Source organism: Aedes albopictus, chromosome 1 (genome assembly GCF_035046485.1).
Source record: "Aedes albopictus strain Foshan chromosome 1, AalbF5, whole genome shotgun sequence".
Classification (NCBI taxonomy): Eukaryota; Metazoa; Arthropoda; class Insecta; order Diptera; family Culicidae; genus Aedes; species Aedes albopictus.
Window position 1 is genome coordinate 75,995,234 of NC_085136.1, and position 17,000 is coordinate 76,012,233.

The following is a 17,000-nucleotide window of genomic DNA, read 5'->3' on the forward strand; positions in this document are numbered from 1 at the left end:
TTCGACCAGTGTGTACGATGATCCTTCATCCAGAAACGCGATAGTGTTCACGGAGTGTTTGCCACAGTGCAGCGTGACGGGCATCATCCGGAAGATCACGATTTGTTTCGGCTGCGCGGCGTGAACGTTGCAGTTTAGTCCTGCGGCTGGCCTGACGAAATGGAGCAGCGGGTTGTGTCGCTCCTTACAGCCTTCAACGTTACAGCGGAAGCTAAGTTTACAGCCGGCGTTACCGTGCTCGTTCAGGCACAGTTGGCATAGCTTCCACCTGCGCACCACTTCCCATCGTTCTCCGAGCTGGAGCCTCCGAAACTTCTCGCAGTTCCGGATCCGGTGATCCACTCTGCCACAAATCCGGCAGGGCTTCCTCTCCCTCCTGGGTGGACTCGAACTCCTATTCTCTTCCACGTCGTGCGAGTGCACGTAGCCGTCGTGCGTTCTGCTCGTCGATCCTCTTTTCGAAACGGATTCTTGGGAACGGGGGGTTCCTTCTCCGTACGCAGCAACTTCGCTAGCGTCCCTCACAATTCTTGACAGGAAGTTGGATAAAGTCCGCAACGTCACCACTTTGCTCTTCCTGCGATACCGCACCCATTCCAGCTGGGTGCCAGCCGGTAGCTTCTCCGTCAGCTCCTGGATCAGCATCGGGTTGACCAAGTGCGTCGTTAGTCCGGTCGCTTCTAGGTGATCGGCAAGCTGCTGCACTACCACTCCGAAGCTGATAAAACTCGCCAGCCGATCCGCTTTCGGTGGCGCTGCATTGCGCACCTTCGCCAACAGCATATTGAGCAGTCGCTCCGGCCTGCCGTACAACATGCGCAGTGTCTCGATAATCTTCGGAACGGACTTCGGCAGAAGTACCCGGATAAAAAATACAATAGAAAAACATAGGATTCTTATGTAACAGTACCATTGAAAACCATGCTCTCACAATAGAATTCAATGTTAAAATAACAATAGAAAAACAATAGAATCTAATGTTTCTAACAATAGAAGCAAATGTGAATGAGCATTTCACATTGAATTGTATAGGTTGTTAAGTATCGTAACAATACAAAAAATGACTTTTTTCCATACAAGTTTTTTCGCAAAACAGAAGATTCTAATGTAAATGAAATGTTGTTAATACATATTCGTGGAATCAAATATACCGTAGATTTTTATGTATTTGTATTGTTTTGAACTGTTAAATATGCCGAGAACTGTCTGTTTTGAACTGTGATTTTACATTAGATTCAATGGTTTGGGGATGGTTTTCTATTGTGAAACAGAAAATTCTTATGTTTTCGAATTGTTTCAAACAATTAAATGCTCAGTAAACGTATTGTTTTGGGTAGTGATTTTATTGATGGTTCCACACTTGATTCAATTGTTTTGGAATTGTTTTCTATTGTGAAACAGAACATACTGTTTGTACTGTGTTTACATTGAATTCAATGGTTTGGGTATAGTTTTCTATTGTGATACAGAAGATTCTTATGTTTTCGAAATGTTTAAAACAGTGAATTGCACGATAAACGTATTGTTTGGAGTAGTAATTTTATTACTGGTTCCACGTTTGGTTCTATGGTTTAGGAATTGTTTTCTATTGTGATACAGATGATTCTTATGTTTTCATATTGTTCTTTGAGCAGTGACTTAATTACACATTAGATTCTATTGTTTTGGAATTGCTTTCAATTGTGATTATGGAACATACTGTTTTGCCCACGGTAAATCCAATGGTTTGGGAATTGTTTTCTATTGTGAAACAGAAAATTCTAATGTTTTGGAATAGTTTTATTTTACAAACGAATATGAACATTTTGGAATGGTTTGATCTATTTCTGCTTTTTATTTTTGTTACTGATTGCTTGAAAAAATCTGAAAAACAGTGAATCTGAACCAACTTTATGCATTTGGACTAGAAGCTTGTATATTTTATGCTAAATTAAGGGCTACATTTTAAGAACACAGATCGAACAATTATCTAATATTTGGATCAATCATGTCGTAAATCGAGTAATGTTTGATTGCATTAATGATTGAAGCTTAGGCTCCCATGCCCCACTGGCCAGATAACTGGGTTTAGCAAACTAAGCATTATATGTGGCAACACTATGAGCGGCATATGGGAACCGTGCCCAGCGCGCTAAGTGTTATTAGTCCACTAATGTAGCTGCATTTAGTGGGTGATGAGGTACAAAAGTAACATTACAGCGTGTTTAACCATTATTGTAGCACTAAAAAAACTCGATATACTACAACTTGAACCTATACTTGAAGATCGTTCGAAACGTTAATATGCAAAATATTGCATAGATTAAGTTTGTTAAATGTTGACTATACACAAGCTTCTATATAGTTTGAATCTCGGTTTGAATAGTTCTTCAAATATTCGGATCGCTCGTCGTAGTTCAAATAACGTCTGATTGCATTGATGGTCGAAACTTAGGCTCCCATGCCCCACCAGCCAGATAACTGGGTTTAGCAAACTAAGCATTATATGTGGCAACACTATGAGCGGCATATGGGAACCGTGCCCAGCGCGCTAAGTGTTATTAGTCCACTAATGTAGCTGCATTCAGTGGGTGATGAGGTACAAATGTAACATTACAGCGTGTTTAACCATTATTGCAGCACTTATAGACACTTGATAAACAGCTTGCGGAATACAGCATGCAATTGCGTCTAATTTGATAGTTAATCTAAGGGATAACTATAGAATTTAACTCAAACGCACGCATGTGTTCCAGGCTTGAAGAGCGATCCTATATTAGAAGACGTTGCAAAGCGACCAAATGCGAAAGATGGTTCTAATTCAGTAACAAGTGTAGTGTCCCCACTACTGCTATTGTGAATATCTTGTGTAAAATAATATTAGAGTGTATGCTGTCACCTACTCGTTGTTCAATATGGTTTTAATTATGTTTCACTAGACAAGTTTAATATGAATTGAATGATTGCAGTCAATTAAAATTCTAAATAAAAGCTTTTCATATTTTCGTCAAAACCGGGAAAATCTCAGGGGCTTTATATTGAATTTTTTCTGCATTATTTTACAATTATGTTGAACTATTACCTCGACTATTACATACTCTTACGTACTAGCATTACTTCTTGCTTTCATTATTATTTTTAGATTTGGTAAATAGACGGGTCGTGCTCATTCTGAAGTATACATTTTACGGCTTTTCGTAGAATTACTTACTCTCTATGCTCTCTCTCTCCGATAATAAATGCGCTGCATGGGAATACCGCAAAGTAATTAAATATTAACCTCGATATTAACTAAAAAAAAATCGACACAGCGTTCATTTCATAGACAAGTGACGTTAACTGCACGGAACTACAAATCAATCAAAATTATGGGTTCTTTTGTTGTATGACTAGAAATTCGTCAGACAGCGATAGTGCTAGGTTGTTTGCGTGTGGCGGTAAACATTTTATTCCAGTGGAAAGTTATACTCAGTTAATGAATGGGTCAGTTTTCGTTTTTGATAAAATTCATGTGGAGTGACAGAGAACAAGCTAATACTGAGTTAAATATACCAAATATACACGCTTTTTATGTAGGGTGACTTTGGGTATAATCTGCAGGTTTGTTCTCTTCATGGGGGTTTTTGTCGGCCAAATTGCCTGAAACTTGGCCATATAATTCAGCTCGGTTGGGAAGGATTTGAGGTCAACTCTGAGTTGAGGTTTGCATTGGCGTATCTAGGATTTTTTCGTAGGGGGTGCCTTGGGGTGCCAGTGGCTTCCAGGTTGTTTTGCTTCTTTTTCGTAAAAGGAAATACCGAACCATTATCAATTTTTTTTCATGAAATAATGATATACTGCGTAGCGGAAAAAATAGCACGCAAATTTGAACGCGCTATATTTTAAAGAACACTTTTTTTTTTAAATCCGAACCATTGCACAAATTTAACACTTTCCCCGCCATGTGAGGGGTTTGAAAACTTGATAACTTGATTGCGCATTATACATGGAATTTGTAGTTTCAGTTTGAACTTAACAATCATCGAGACAACCCCTTTGTTTAGTGGATTGAAAATAATCAGGTCCGTAAGAACACATTTTCAGAGCAAGTTTAAATCTCTGAAACCATACAATATTCACAAATTTGCGTGTAACTTGTATTCATTGTGACATCCTCTTTGTTAAAATAGTTTTCAAGAACAATTGAAAGAGTTATAAATACTAAAAATTGCATATTCAGGACTGAAATCCGGAATTTGGTGCGAGCGAACTTCGATTTTTCTCTTCGGGATTCTGGTGCTCGCACCAAATTATGTTTTCGAATGAATTGATATCTGTTGAAAGGAATTGTGTATAAAGCTCAAAATTTTACTAAAATTTTTAAAATTTTAAATTTTAAAATTTTTTAATAAAACCAACATTGTAGTAATCAGTCAAAATTTCAGCTTCGTACATTTCGAATAATCGTGTCTGGTTTGTACGTATAATACAAGACATTTGTGTTTTCGGCAAAACATTCTTTCGGTATTACCTCAGGGAATATTCCTGGTAATTTATTTGGAAATTGTTTTGCAATTTATTTCAATTAAGTCTTTTTTTGCAAATATCCCAGCAATTGCTTTGGATTTGGCAAATATCTTCGGTAATATCTTTGAATCTCCTTCGGCTATTTCTTTAGGAATTTTTTTTTTTTGGTTAAACGTTTGGAATTTGATACTGAACACCTTTCAAGCATACTTTGAAAACATTAATCGAAAATTACTTTGGAAATTTCTTCGGCAATTCCATTAGGAGTTTATTTGGCTTTTTTACTTCATTGGCAAATCCTTTGAAATGTTTTCTCGGGAGTTGTTCCGCCAATTTTTTAGTAGTCTTTCAAACATTGTTTTGTTAATGTCAACAATTCTATTGATATTTGCTTTTTAAAATTCTCCAATTACTCTTCAGGCAATTCTTTTGGGAATTCTTTTATTGTGTAATTCATTTAACAATGACTCTGGAAACTTCCTCACATTTTTTTGAAAATGTCTTCGGCAAGTCATTCTACTTTTTTGGGATTTTCGTCGATTTTTTGGACTTTCATTATCTATACTATGTATTCGGTATTCCTTCGCCAATTCCTTCGAAAACTCCTTCGGAAAATCGTTTATAAATCGCTTCTATAATTTTAATGAAAAATCTTTAGACAATTTCTTCTAGGTTGCTTCAGTAATTATGTAATGAATTCCTTCAGTAATTCCGATTGGAATACCCTTCGGCAGTTTCGATGTTACTTGCGTTGAAAATTTATTTGGGAATTGCATCAGCAACTCCTTTGGAAATTTTGAAAACTTCGTTTATTAATTTGGGAACTTCTTCGGTAATTCATTTGGAAATTGATTCGGTAAATTTCTCAAAGATTTCCTTCGAGAATTTATTTGAAAAAAAACTTTGGCGGTTCTTTAAAAATTCTGTCATGGTGATACTACGGCAATTACTTTTGGAATTGTTTCCAAATTTTATTCTGAAAATCCTTTTATGATTCCGGGAAATTCTTTAAGAATTTCTTTGAAAATTGTTTTGTGAATGTTTGTGGAAATTTTCATAGAATATATATTTCAGCAATTTATTTTGAGATTGGATTTGGCCAATTTCTTTAAAAAGCCTTAAAATTTTATTTAGGAATTTTACTTTACTTTTTCTTATATGAATTCTTTTGGCAACTACTTTGAAAGTTCTAGGGCAAACGTAATGGAAAATTTGTCAGGAAGTTTTTCGTGAATTTCATAGGATTTTCTTCGAGCAAGCCCAGTTTAGAATTTCTAAATTTCCAATTCAGCCATTTTTGGAAGCAATAAATATAACTACAATTAAATCATAAAAATAACAAAAGTAATCACGATAAAATTGCCTGAGAAATTTGCAAAATAATTGAAAAAGAAATTGCTGATATAACTTCAGAGGAATAGCCATTGAAATTCTAGAAAAAAATGCCTGAGAAATTTGCAAAATAACTGAAAAAGAAATTGCTGAAATAATTTCAGAGGAATAGCTATTGAAATTCTAGGAAAACAAATTCTAAGAAATTGCTGATTAAATTCAAATGAAACGACCGCAGAAATTAAAAAAAACAATCATGCCCTCAAAGAAATGGCCATACTGCGGTCTAGCGAATACGAAGTCGTGTGTTCAAATCCCACCAAATCGCGATTTTTTTATTTATCTCACAATTTGTCAATTAGCAACATTCTGTGCTTTCTAATTAATTACAAGTATTTCTCGTACATTCTTATAGGATTTCACTAGGGATGTCTCTAGCAATACCCCCTAGCATTTCTCCTGAAATTCCTACTATTCCCGACACTGGTTTAGGGATTCCTCTAGAGATTTATATTGGGATTCCTTCAGCTGGAATTCCTTGAAGAAGGCCAAGAGAATTTCCGTGAGTAATATCATGATATATTTCTAAAGTAATCCATGAATAAAAACTCTAGAGGAATTCCTGGATGAGTCTTTAGAAAAATCCCTGGAAGAAACAACGACATTTTTGGAAGTATCCTAGGAAAACTGCTAGAAGAATTCCAGCAAGAATGGCAGGAGAAATCCCTAGAAGAATTCCTGCGGGTATCGTAGTAAAAATTTCAGGAGGAGACATAGGAGGCATTGCTGAAACAAAGATAAATATTTGGAGATATCCCAGGAATGAAATCCTTTAGGATTTCCAGGAGGATACACCGAAGGCAAGGCTCATAGGAAGATAGCCTTGAATAATCCCAACAACTCTTAGAAGAATCTATAGAAGAATTCCGGGAGGTATTACAGTAAGAATTTCTGGAGGAGTCCTAGGAGGAATTGCTGGAAGAGCTACAGCAGGAATAGCTTGACAAATCCAGCCGAAATTCTTGCAGGAAGACCAAGAGGAGTTCCTGGAGGAATCCCATGAGAAATTTATGAAAGAATCCTTGGATAAAATGTCTTGGATAAAAATTCCTGGTGGAATCACTGGAGAGCTTCTTAAGAAATCACAGAAAAAAAATATGTGGAGGTATTATTAGAAGGATTCTGGGATGTATCATTGTAGAAATCTCAACAGAAATCCTAGGAGGAATTGCTGGAGGACACTATACAGGAATTTCTAGAGAATCCCCATCAGGAATGCCGGGGGGAATCCAAAGATAAAATCTTCGGAATACCTAGAGATGTTCCTGCAAGAACCGGTAGAGCTATTCTGGAACAATCTATTGCGAAGGCCCTGAAGGAATCGCAGGGGGAATTTCTGAAGAAATCTCAGGAAGATATCCCGGAAGACTTCCAGCCACAATGCTAGGATCAATTTGTATAGGAATCACTAGAAAAATTTCTGGGCATATCACAGTAAGAATTTCTGGAGAAATTGCTGGAAGATCCGCAGGAGAAGGTGTTTGAGGTATTCTTGGAGGAAGGAGTTTCTGCAGGAATTCCATGACAAAACAATCAAAGGAATTCCTGCAAGAATTCCAGGAAGTTTGCCTGGAAAGATCTCAGAAAAAGCCAGGAGAAATCTCTAAAAGAATCTGTAGCATAATTTCTTAAGTACCACACTTTGAATTTCTGGAGCAGGAAGAATAACTGGAATAACCGCAGGAACTGCTTGAGTAATCCCAGCTGGAATACCTGGAGGAATTCCTCGAACTCCAGAAGGTATTTATCATAGAAATAATTTCAACAGATATCCTAGAATCAGGAATGCCCGGGTATCCTAAGAGAAGTTCCTCTAACAAATTCCTGGAGGAATACCTACAGTACTCCTGGAAAGAATTGGTAGAAGTATACTGGAGGAATCCCTTATGGAGTTCCAGGAGGGATTTCTGGAATCTATGGTAATCTCAGAAAGATTTCCCGAAAGTATTGCAGCAAGTAAGTATGCCAGGAGAAATCCCTAGAAGTATTTCTAAAGGAGTCCTAATGAGAATTGCTTGAAGAATCCCAGCTGGAATTCGTGGAGGAAGGTCAATAGAAGTTTTTGGAGAAATCCCCTGTGGAATTTCTCTAAGAACCTCTGGAGAAAGTCCTGGATAAATCATTCAAGAAATCTCTGGAAGAATCATCGAAGAGATTTTTAGAGAAATCCCAGGGAGATTTTCCGGAAGAATTTCCGGAACAACTTCCCTGGTAGAATACCTGAAGGTACCACAGTGAGTTTTAAGTTGGAGGAGTTCTAAGAGAAATTGCTGGAAGTATCACAGCAGGAGTTGCTTGAGGAATCCTAGCCATAATTCCCAAAGGAAGACCAATATAAGCTCCAGGAGGAATTCCATGTGAAATTTCTGGAAGAATCTCTGAATAAAATCTCTGAAGGAATTCCTGGAAGAATCACCGGAGGAACTTCTGAAAGAATCCCAGGAAGATTGTCTTGAATAATACCAATAGGAATTCCTTAAGGAATCCCAATAGACATTTTTAGAGGAATCCCTAGAAGAATTCCGAAAAGTGTCAAAATAAGAATTTCCAAAGACATCCTAGGAGAAATTGTTGGACCAATCTTTGCAGAAATTTCTAGTATGTACAACCCCATCTGGACTGCCTGGAGAATTCTAAGGGAAGTTTATTGAAGAAATATAGGGAGGAATCCATAAAGGAAGCCTAGAGAAATCACTATATGAATAGATAGAGGTATTACTGGAGGAATCCATGGAGATTGTTCAGGTATATAAGTATTTTCGGGTGTGATTAAGTTTTTTTCAAATGTACCATTAAAAAATATTTGAAGTATTGTGGTAAGTTTTAAATTTTAGATGACTCAAGGAAAAATTTTAGGGGGTGCCAAATTTGTTCTAGGGGGTGCCAGGCACCCCTGGAACCCCCCCTAGCTACGCCAATGGAGGTTTGAAAAAAGCCATGGCGAAGAAAAATGCCGAAAATACGTAAGTTCCTCTATATTATTTTTTTTAAACTTATTCGTACGGTTGAAATACTTTTTGGGACATAATTTTAGACAAATCCTAAATAAACTTACTTTGCGGCATTCCATTCGACCATTCAACTTTTCTCGGCGTGACTCATATTCTAAAAAAAACGCCGAAAAAAGACAAAAAACGAAACGCAAAATCTTACCGTCTTCCTCTGGTTTGAAAACTTGTGGCGTACCCTCTGGTTTTAGGTGCCGGCCAGAGTGGGCGCGTGACGCGGAAATTTGCACGCAAAGGAATAACAATCAATAATAAGGAGTCAAATCGCATGGAAAATCCGCGTCGTGTCACGTGACGCGTCCTCTCTGGCTGTACCCTTACGTATTAATTGGAATGCCCTTAAAAACTTGTGGTGGATCTCCACCCCTTGCAACTCAGTTGTTGGCGTAACGATTTCTTGCTCTCACGTCCTTCTTGAACAGGTCCGTCCACAGCATACGAACGCCGCAGTTGATATTTGATGCGACACTCCCTGGCGGAACGACCGAACTGGATTGTTCATATTAAACGCTGCTATGCTCCAAATGGCAAATCCATACTCCAAATGTATGTCCGGAAGTTTGACCACCCTAGAATCAGAATTGCAATCAGATAAATATTTACTGAAATATACAACGAAAGCAATATCGTATTTACCGCACACCGGCCCACAATGGGTTTTTCCAGCAGCAGCAGTAGACTTGGCCGTGTAGTTTCGCCGAATCAATCGAGCTTTTGCAGCTCCGCCTTGAAGGCGACCGTGTTGGGCTGCAGCAGAAAAACTCGTCCCAGCAGTAGTAGCGTAGTAGCTTGTTTCGGTCCGCCTTTGCACCGTGCAGCAACAGCACACCACTTCTCCGTCGGGCGTTTGGAGTCGGAACCGAAGCGCTTACGAGTGGTTATTCCGAAATCGGGTACCGAGATTTATCGGCGCACGCAGAATTCGATCGGAAGCAGCAAACTTTCCATCACTTCACACGCTACGCTTCACACACCCGGAGGACATCAAAACAAACACGCATAAAATTTCAAACACAAAAATGTGTGAGGGTTACGCCAAATCGGCCAAATTGAGTGCCATGGAGTTCGATGTGAAACTTAATGAAAAATAACAATGAAATCTAATGTGATTATACTGTATGTCTTCAGTAAACACTGTAACAATGAAATCTTATGTTAATCTACTGTATGCCCATAGAAAACACTGTAACAATGAAATCTAATGTTAATCTATTGTAATCGTTATAACGAATGATATTTTGAAATGTGCTGTACAGTACACTTACAATAGAAAACGTTGTTAACATGAGATTTTTTTGTTTGTCTACAGTTTTCACAATAGGTTCAACGGTTCATTTTTATACGGGCGGGCCTACGGGACCGGGAAACGTGACTAGCGGAATGGTCGCGCATCATTCGTGCAGCCCGGTGTCCAATCAGGAGCTTCACGATCTCCTGAAGAGTCACTACACGCTGGAGGAGTCCGGCATTTCCATCGCCTTGCTTCCGGAGACGGAAGAAGACAGAAGAGCGAAGGAGATTTTGAAGAAGACGACGAGGAGGATCGGCGATCGTTTCGAGACGGGTTTGCTGTGGAAGGACGACAACATCGAATTTCCCGACAGTTACCCTATGGCGGTGAAGCGGCTGATGTGTTTGGAGAAACGCCTAGCGGGTGACTTTAATGCCTGGGCTGTGGAATGGGGAAGCCGTTTCACGAACCAGCGGGGTCAGATCCTGCTAGAAACACTGGCCATCTTAGATGTCGACTTGGCTAACGTCGGTACCAAGAGTACCTATAGTCGAAACGGAGCGGAGTCAATTATTGACGTGACCTTTTGTAGTCCTGGCCTAACAAGTAGTTCGAACTGGAGAGTAGATGATGGCTACACTCACAGCGACCACCTGGCGGTTCGCTACAGTATCGACTACAACAACAGCAGACAGCGGATAGAAGAAGAGGCGGCTAGGCCAAGGCCAAGCCCTCGTAGGTGGAAGACATCATACTTCGACGAAGAGGTATTTAGGGAAGCGCTCCGCCGTGAGCGAAACTTACTCGGTTTAGACGGCGACGAGCTGGTAGCGGTGCTCTCACGTGCGTGTGATGCGACCATGCCTAGGAGAGTCCACCCTAGAAATGGGAGGCCACCGGCTTACTGGTGGACCGACGCGATTGCGGACCTGCGCCGCGCCTGCCTACGGGCTAGGCGGCGGATGCAGCGAGCACGATCAGAGGAAGAGCGAAACGAACGGCGGGTGGTGTTCGCCGCTGCAAAAGCCGCGCTCAAGACCGAGATAAGAGCAAGCAAGAAGGCCTGCTTTGAGGGTCTCTGTCAGAGCGCCAATACGACCCCGTGGGGTGATGCCTACAGGATCGTTATGGCCAAGACGAGAGGTGTGATGGCTCCTACAGAGCAATCTCCAGAGATGTTGGAGGGGATCATTGGAGGACTTTTTCCGCGTCATGATCCTAGTCCTTGGCCTCCTTTCGTAGGACAGCCGGGGACTGGGGCTGGCGATGAGGAAAGGGTCACCGATGTGGAACTTGCGGGGATAGCTAAGTCCCTTAGCGTAGGTAAGGCCCCAGGTCCGGACGGAGTTCCGAACCTGGCCTTAAAAGTAGCTATTGCAGAAGCTCCCGAGATGTTCAGGTCTGCTATGCAGAAATGCCTGGACGAGGGAGTTTTCCCAGAAGCTTGGAAGAGGCAGAGCCTGGTACTATTGCCAAAGGCGGGGAAACCACCCGGAGACCCGTCGGCATATAGACCAATATGCTTGATTGACACGGCGGGGAAGGTGCTTGAAAAGATCATCCTCAATAGAATGTTGAAGTTCACTGAGGGCGTAAATGGTCTCTCGAGCAACCAGTATGGCTTCCGGAAGGGGAGGTCCACCGTAGACGCTATCTTGTCGGTTACAAAAACCGCCGAGAAAGCACTCGAGCCTAAGAGGAGGGGAATTCGCTTTTGCGGGGTAGTGACTCTGGATGTAAGGAATGCATTTAATAGCGCCAGTTGGGCTGCTATTGCTGATGCGCTCTTGCGTCTGGGGATACCGGAGTACTTGTACAAGATTCTCGGAAGCTACTTCCAGAATCGCGTACTAGTATACGACACAGAGGTGGGTCGGAAGTGCTTTCACATAACCTCAGGAGTCCCGCAAGGTTCCATCCTGGGTCCGGTGTTATGGAATGTCATGTACGACGAGGTGTTGAGGTTAGAGTACCCAGTGGGAGTGGTGATTGTCGGATTTGCCGACGATATTACGCTCGAAGTCTACGGTGAAACGATCGAGGAGGTGAAGTTGACTACCGACCACTCGATCAAGGTTGTGGAGGCGTGGATGCGGTCCAGAAAACTGGAGCTGGCTCACCACAAGACAGAGGTGACGGTTGTGAACAACATGCAGTCGGCGCAGCAGACGGAGATCAGTGTAGGAGAGTGCACTATCCTGTCGAAGCGCTCTGTCAAGCACTTGGGCGTGATGATCGACGATAAGCTTACCTTCGGTAGCCACGTCGATTATGCCTGTAAAAGAGCCTCCACAGCTATTGCGGCACTGTCCCGGATGATGTCCAATAGCTCAGCGGTGTACGCCAGTAAGCGCAAGCTTCTGGCTAGTGTTGCTACGTCCATACTTAGGTATGGCGGCCCGGCGTGGGGTACCGCGCTAAGTACTGAATGCTACCGACGGAAGCTGGAAAGTACTTACAGGCTTATGTGTCTGAGGGTTGCAAGCGCGTACCGTACCGTGTCACACGACGCTCTCTGTGTCATTACTGGTATGGTGCCCATCAGCATTCTTATCAGTGAGGATATGGAGTGCTTCGAAATGCGCGGCACAAGAGGCATACGCAAGACTGTCAGGATGGCCTCTATGGTCAAATGGCAGCGCGCGTGGGACAGTTCCACCAAAGGAAGGTGGACCCATAGGTTGATACCGAGGGTAGATAGTTGGATTAATAGGCGCCATGGGGAAGTTTCATTCCACCTGACACAGGTCCTTACAGGTCATGGTTGCTTCCGACAGTATCTACACCGTTTCGGGCATGCGGATTCTCCCGAATGCCCAGTGTGCAATGGTTTAGAGGAAACGGCGGAACACGTTTTGTTCGTGTGCCCGCGTTTTCGCACAATGCGTGACCGCATGCTTGCCACATGCGGGGAGGACACAACTCCGGACAACTTGGTCCAGAGAATGTGTAGGGATGAGATTAGCTGGAATGCCGTTTCAACGGCTATCACCCATATCGTCTGGGAGCTACAAAGGAGGTGGCGTGTGGACTCGGAGAATGGCTAGTCCAGATGCAGTACAAGAGGTGGTCCAGGGGTTCGAAGTCGGCTTCGTAGGTCATACCGGTGCCCTGCGGTCGAGATCGACCCTTACAGCGATTAAGTGGCCGCGGAGAGGAAGTCCCGGTAGCGGTGCTGTCGTGGCGTCGGTCTACTGGGTTGGATCTGAGCCCGCGGTTGGAAAGGGGTCCCCGGCAAGGGTCGGGGTAGGTGAGACCCTGCTGTCTGCAACCTACGGATGCAGCTGATAAGGCCTGAAGGGTAGTGATACCCTTGCCTTCAGCAGGTCAGATCGGGTTGCATGTGGGCATCAGTTCTTGATGTCCGCTCAGCAGTAGGGCGCGGGCGGGGTTGACCCTGCCCGCCTTCCGTGGACAAAGGGAGTGGCGAGGACCACTCGGGAAACTGGCTAAGCGCCAGCATGCTATCGTGATGGACTCTCCAGTGCGAGTCATCGATGTTCGTTGCTGCTAGGCTACGGCAGCTAACCTTGAGGGTGCGATATGCACTAGCCCCTCTCTGAAGCAATACCTTCTTGGTGGTTCCGGAGAGACGTAGGGTTTGGCGACCATAGGAATGTGTTTTAGTGGGTCGAGGAGAGAGTAGTCCTGGCTTCTACCGGCATTGTAGAAGACGGCCTCATCCCCACACTACCCTAACCTTCCTGTTAGGGTGTCTGATGAGCAGATTTATCCCCCTATGGTTTAGAAAAAAAAAAAAAAAAAAAAAAAAAAAAACGCCTGCGGAAGGATCCCGAGCTGTATGTCAAAGTCCGTACCATGATCGCCGACTATCTCGTGAAAGGCTACGCACACGAAGCGTCGGAGTCGGAGCTGCTAGCGCTGGACTGCAGCAAGGTGTGGTACGTTCCGCTGAATATCGTCTACAACCCGAGAAAGGAGAAGTTTCGTCTGGTGTGGGACGCCAGAGCGGAAGTTAGAGGAGTGTCGCTCAACTCGAAGTTGCTGAAGGGGCCGGATATGCTGACTGCCCTGCCGGCGGTGATATGCAAGTTTCGGGAGCGAGAAGTCGGTTTCGGAGCAGACATAAAGGAGATGTATCACCAGCTGCGGATTCGAGATGAGGACAAGCGAGCGCAAAGGTTTCTGTTTCGAAACGATCCGTCGGAGAAGCCGACAGTGTATGTGATGGACGTAGCCACTTTTGGGTCGACGAGCTCGCCATGCTCGGCGCAGTACGTCAAGAACCTGAACGCGAAGGAGTTTGCAGGACAGTTTCCAGCGGCGGCGGTGGCCATCGTCGAAAACCACTACGTCGACGATTATTTCGACAGCGTAGACACGATCGAGGAAGCTGTGAAACGAGCGAAGGAAGTACGATACGTCCACTCCAGAGGCGGTTTTGAGCTCCGCAACTGGGTCTCCAATTCCGAAGAGTTCCTGGATGCGATGGGAGAGCGAAAAGAGGATCAGTGCGTGCGGTTCAGCGAGGATAAGGAGTCCGGATCCGAGCGAGTACTGGGGATCGTGTGGAGCCCGGCAAGCGACGAATTCTCGTTCTCCACCAAATTGAGAGACGATCTGGAGCCGTTCCTGTCCGGCGTAAAGCTGCCGACCAAAAGGATCCTGTTGAGCTGCGTGATGAGCTTTTTCGACCCGTTAGGACTGTTGTCCATTTTCACGTTCTATGGGAAGCTGCTGATTCAGGACCTGTGGCGTACTGGATGTGAGTGGGACCAGCAGATCGATGAAGAGTGTGCGGAGAAGTGGAGTAACTGGATCCGGAGGCTTCCAGAAGTCGACGAAGTGCGCATTCCCCGATACTATTTCCGTGGTGGATTTTCACTGCGATACGACAGCCTACAGCTGCACGTTTTCGTAGACGCTAGCCAGGACGCGTACGGTGCCGTGGCGTACATCCGCATCGAGACGGCCACCGGGCCGTTATGCTCGCTCGTGATGGCGAGATCTAAGGTAGCACCGCTGCAGCACATGTCCATACCGCGACTGGAGCTGCAAGCTGCAGTGTTAGGAGCGAGGTTGGCGAACTCCGTCGGCGAGACGATTTCGTTGGAGGTAAAGAAGCGTTTCATGTGGTCCGACTCGAAGACCGTGCTGTCGTGGATCCACTCCGACCACCGTCGGTACAAGCAGTTTGTGGCGTACCGGATCGGCGAGATCCACAGTCTAACGAAGCTTGCGGAATGGAGATGGGTGCCGACGAAATGCAACGTGGCCGACGCGTTAACGAAGTGGGAAAAGGCGCACAGCCTGCGACCAAGCGGACCATGGTTTCGTGGCCCAGACTTTCTGTACCAGACGGAGGATTTTTGGCCGGAGCAAGAGGCAGTGACACCGAACACTAGCGAGGAGACCCGAGCGTGTTTGCATTTCCACGAAATTGCAGTCACTGAGCCGATGGTGGACCCGCTGCGGTTTTCGAAGTGGAAGATTCTGGTCCGGACGGTAGCGTGCGTCTACCGGTTTGCATCGAACTGCAGAAGGAAAAGAGATGGGCTGGAGATCGAAGTCGTACCGGCCACTGCAAGAATCAGCAGCGTTGTGAAGAGGCATGTGCGAACGAAGCTAGTGCCGCTGAAGCGGGATGAACATCAGAAGGCGGAGGCGTATCTGTGGAGGTCGACCCAAGCCGATCGCTTCGGAGACGAGGTGTGCGCATTGACGAAGAACCAGAAGCAGTCGCACCAGCAGCAGCAGCAAGTGGAGAAGAGCAGTAGCCTGTACAGCTTGAGCCCGTTCCTGGACGCCGAGGGTGTACTACGGATGGAAGGCAGAGCAGCGCAAGGATCGTCGCTACCATTCGAGCTGCGGTTCCCGATTATTTTGCCGAAAAAGCATCCGGTGACCGACAAGCTGCTCGAGCATTATCATCAGCAAGTAGCTCACGGGAACACGGAGACCGCAGTCAACGAAATTCGGCAGCGTTTCTACGTCCAGAATCTGCGAGCGGAACTGAAGAGGATCGGAAGAATGTGCGTCTGGTGCAAGGTGCAGAAGTGTCGCCCGTCGAACCCGAGGATGGCTCCGTTGCCGGAGTCGCGAGTGACGCCGCATCTGCCACCGTTCAGCCACACCGGCGTGGACTACTGCGGACCGCTGACTGTTACTGTCGGCCGCAGATCAGAGAAGAGGTACATCTGCCTGTTCACCTGCATGACGACGAGGGCTGTCCACCTTGAGGTCGCTCACAGCCTGACGACTCAAGCGTGTCTGATGGCCATACGGCGGTTCGTGTGTCGCAGAGGGAAGCCGCTAGAGTTCTACTCGGACAACGGCACAAACTTCCAAGCGGCAGGCAAGGCGATCGTGCAGCGGATTGAGATCGAGTCCGAGGACCAATTCACGGATTCCAGGACCCGCTGGAATTTCAACCCGCCCAGCGCACCTCACATGGGTGGGGTTTGGGAGCGATTGGTTCGCTCCGTGAAGGCAGCACTGACCGTGCTGAATGACGGGCGGACGATAACGGACGAAGTGCTACTGACGACGATAGCGGAGGCCGAAGACCTCATCAACTCCCGGCCACTAACGTACGTTGGCCTGGAACCAGGAGCGGAGGAAGCGTTGACGCCGAACCACTTTGTTCGCGGCGTTGGCGCAATCAGCGAGGAGCGTTCTGTTCCAGCGACGAGTGAAGCCGAAGCACTGCGAAACCGCTACAAGCGGTCACAGCGACTGGCGGACAAGCTGTGGGCTCGGTGGGTGTCCGAGTATTTGCCATCCATCAACCAGCGGACGAAATGGCTCTCCGAGTCGCCGCCACTAGCGTGTGGTGATCTAGTTTACATCACCGATGAGGCCGTGCGGAAGAGCTGGATCCGGGGCATCGTGACGGACGTCTACCCGGGAGCGGACGGCAGAAT

The 17,000-nt window shown here is 45.0% G+C and overlaps 1 protein-coding gene across 1 annotated transcript in view; it reads left to right on the top strand.

The window, feature by feature from the left end:
• The first annotated feature begins 13,935 nt into the window (after positions 1-13,935).
• LOC134288647 (uncharacterized) overlaps positions 13,936-17,000 on the top strand; it is an 18,356-nt gene continuing 15,291 nt past the window's right edge. Inside the window, exon 1 of the mRNA XM_062854063.1 lies at positions 13,936-16,993. Coding sequence (XP_062710047.1) covers positions 13,936-16,993 — 3,058 coding nt within the window. The remainder of the gene's footprint in view (positions 16,994-17,000) is intronic.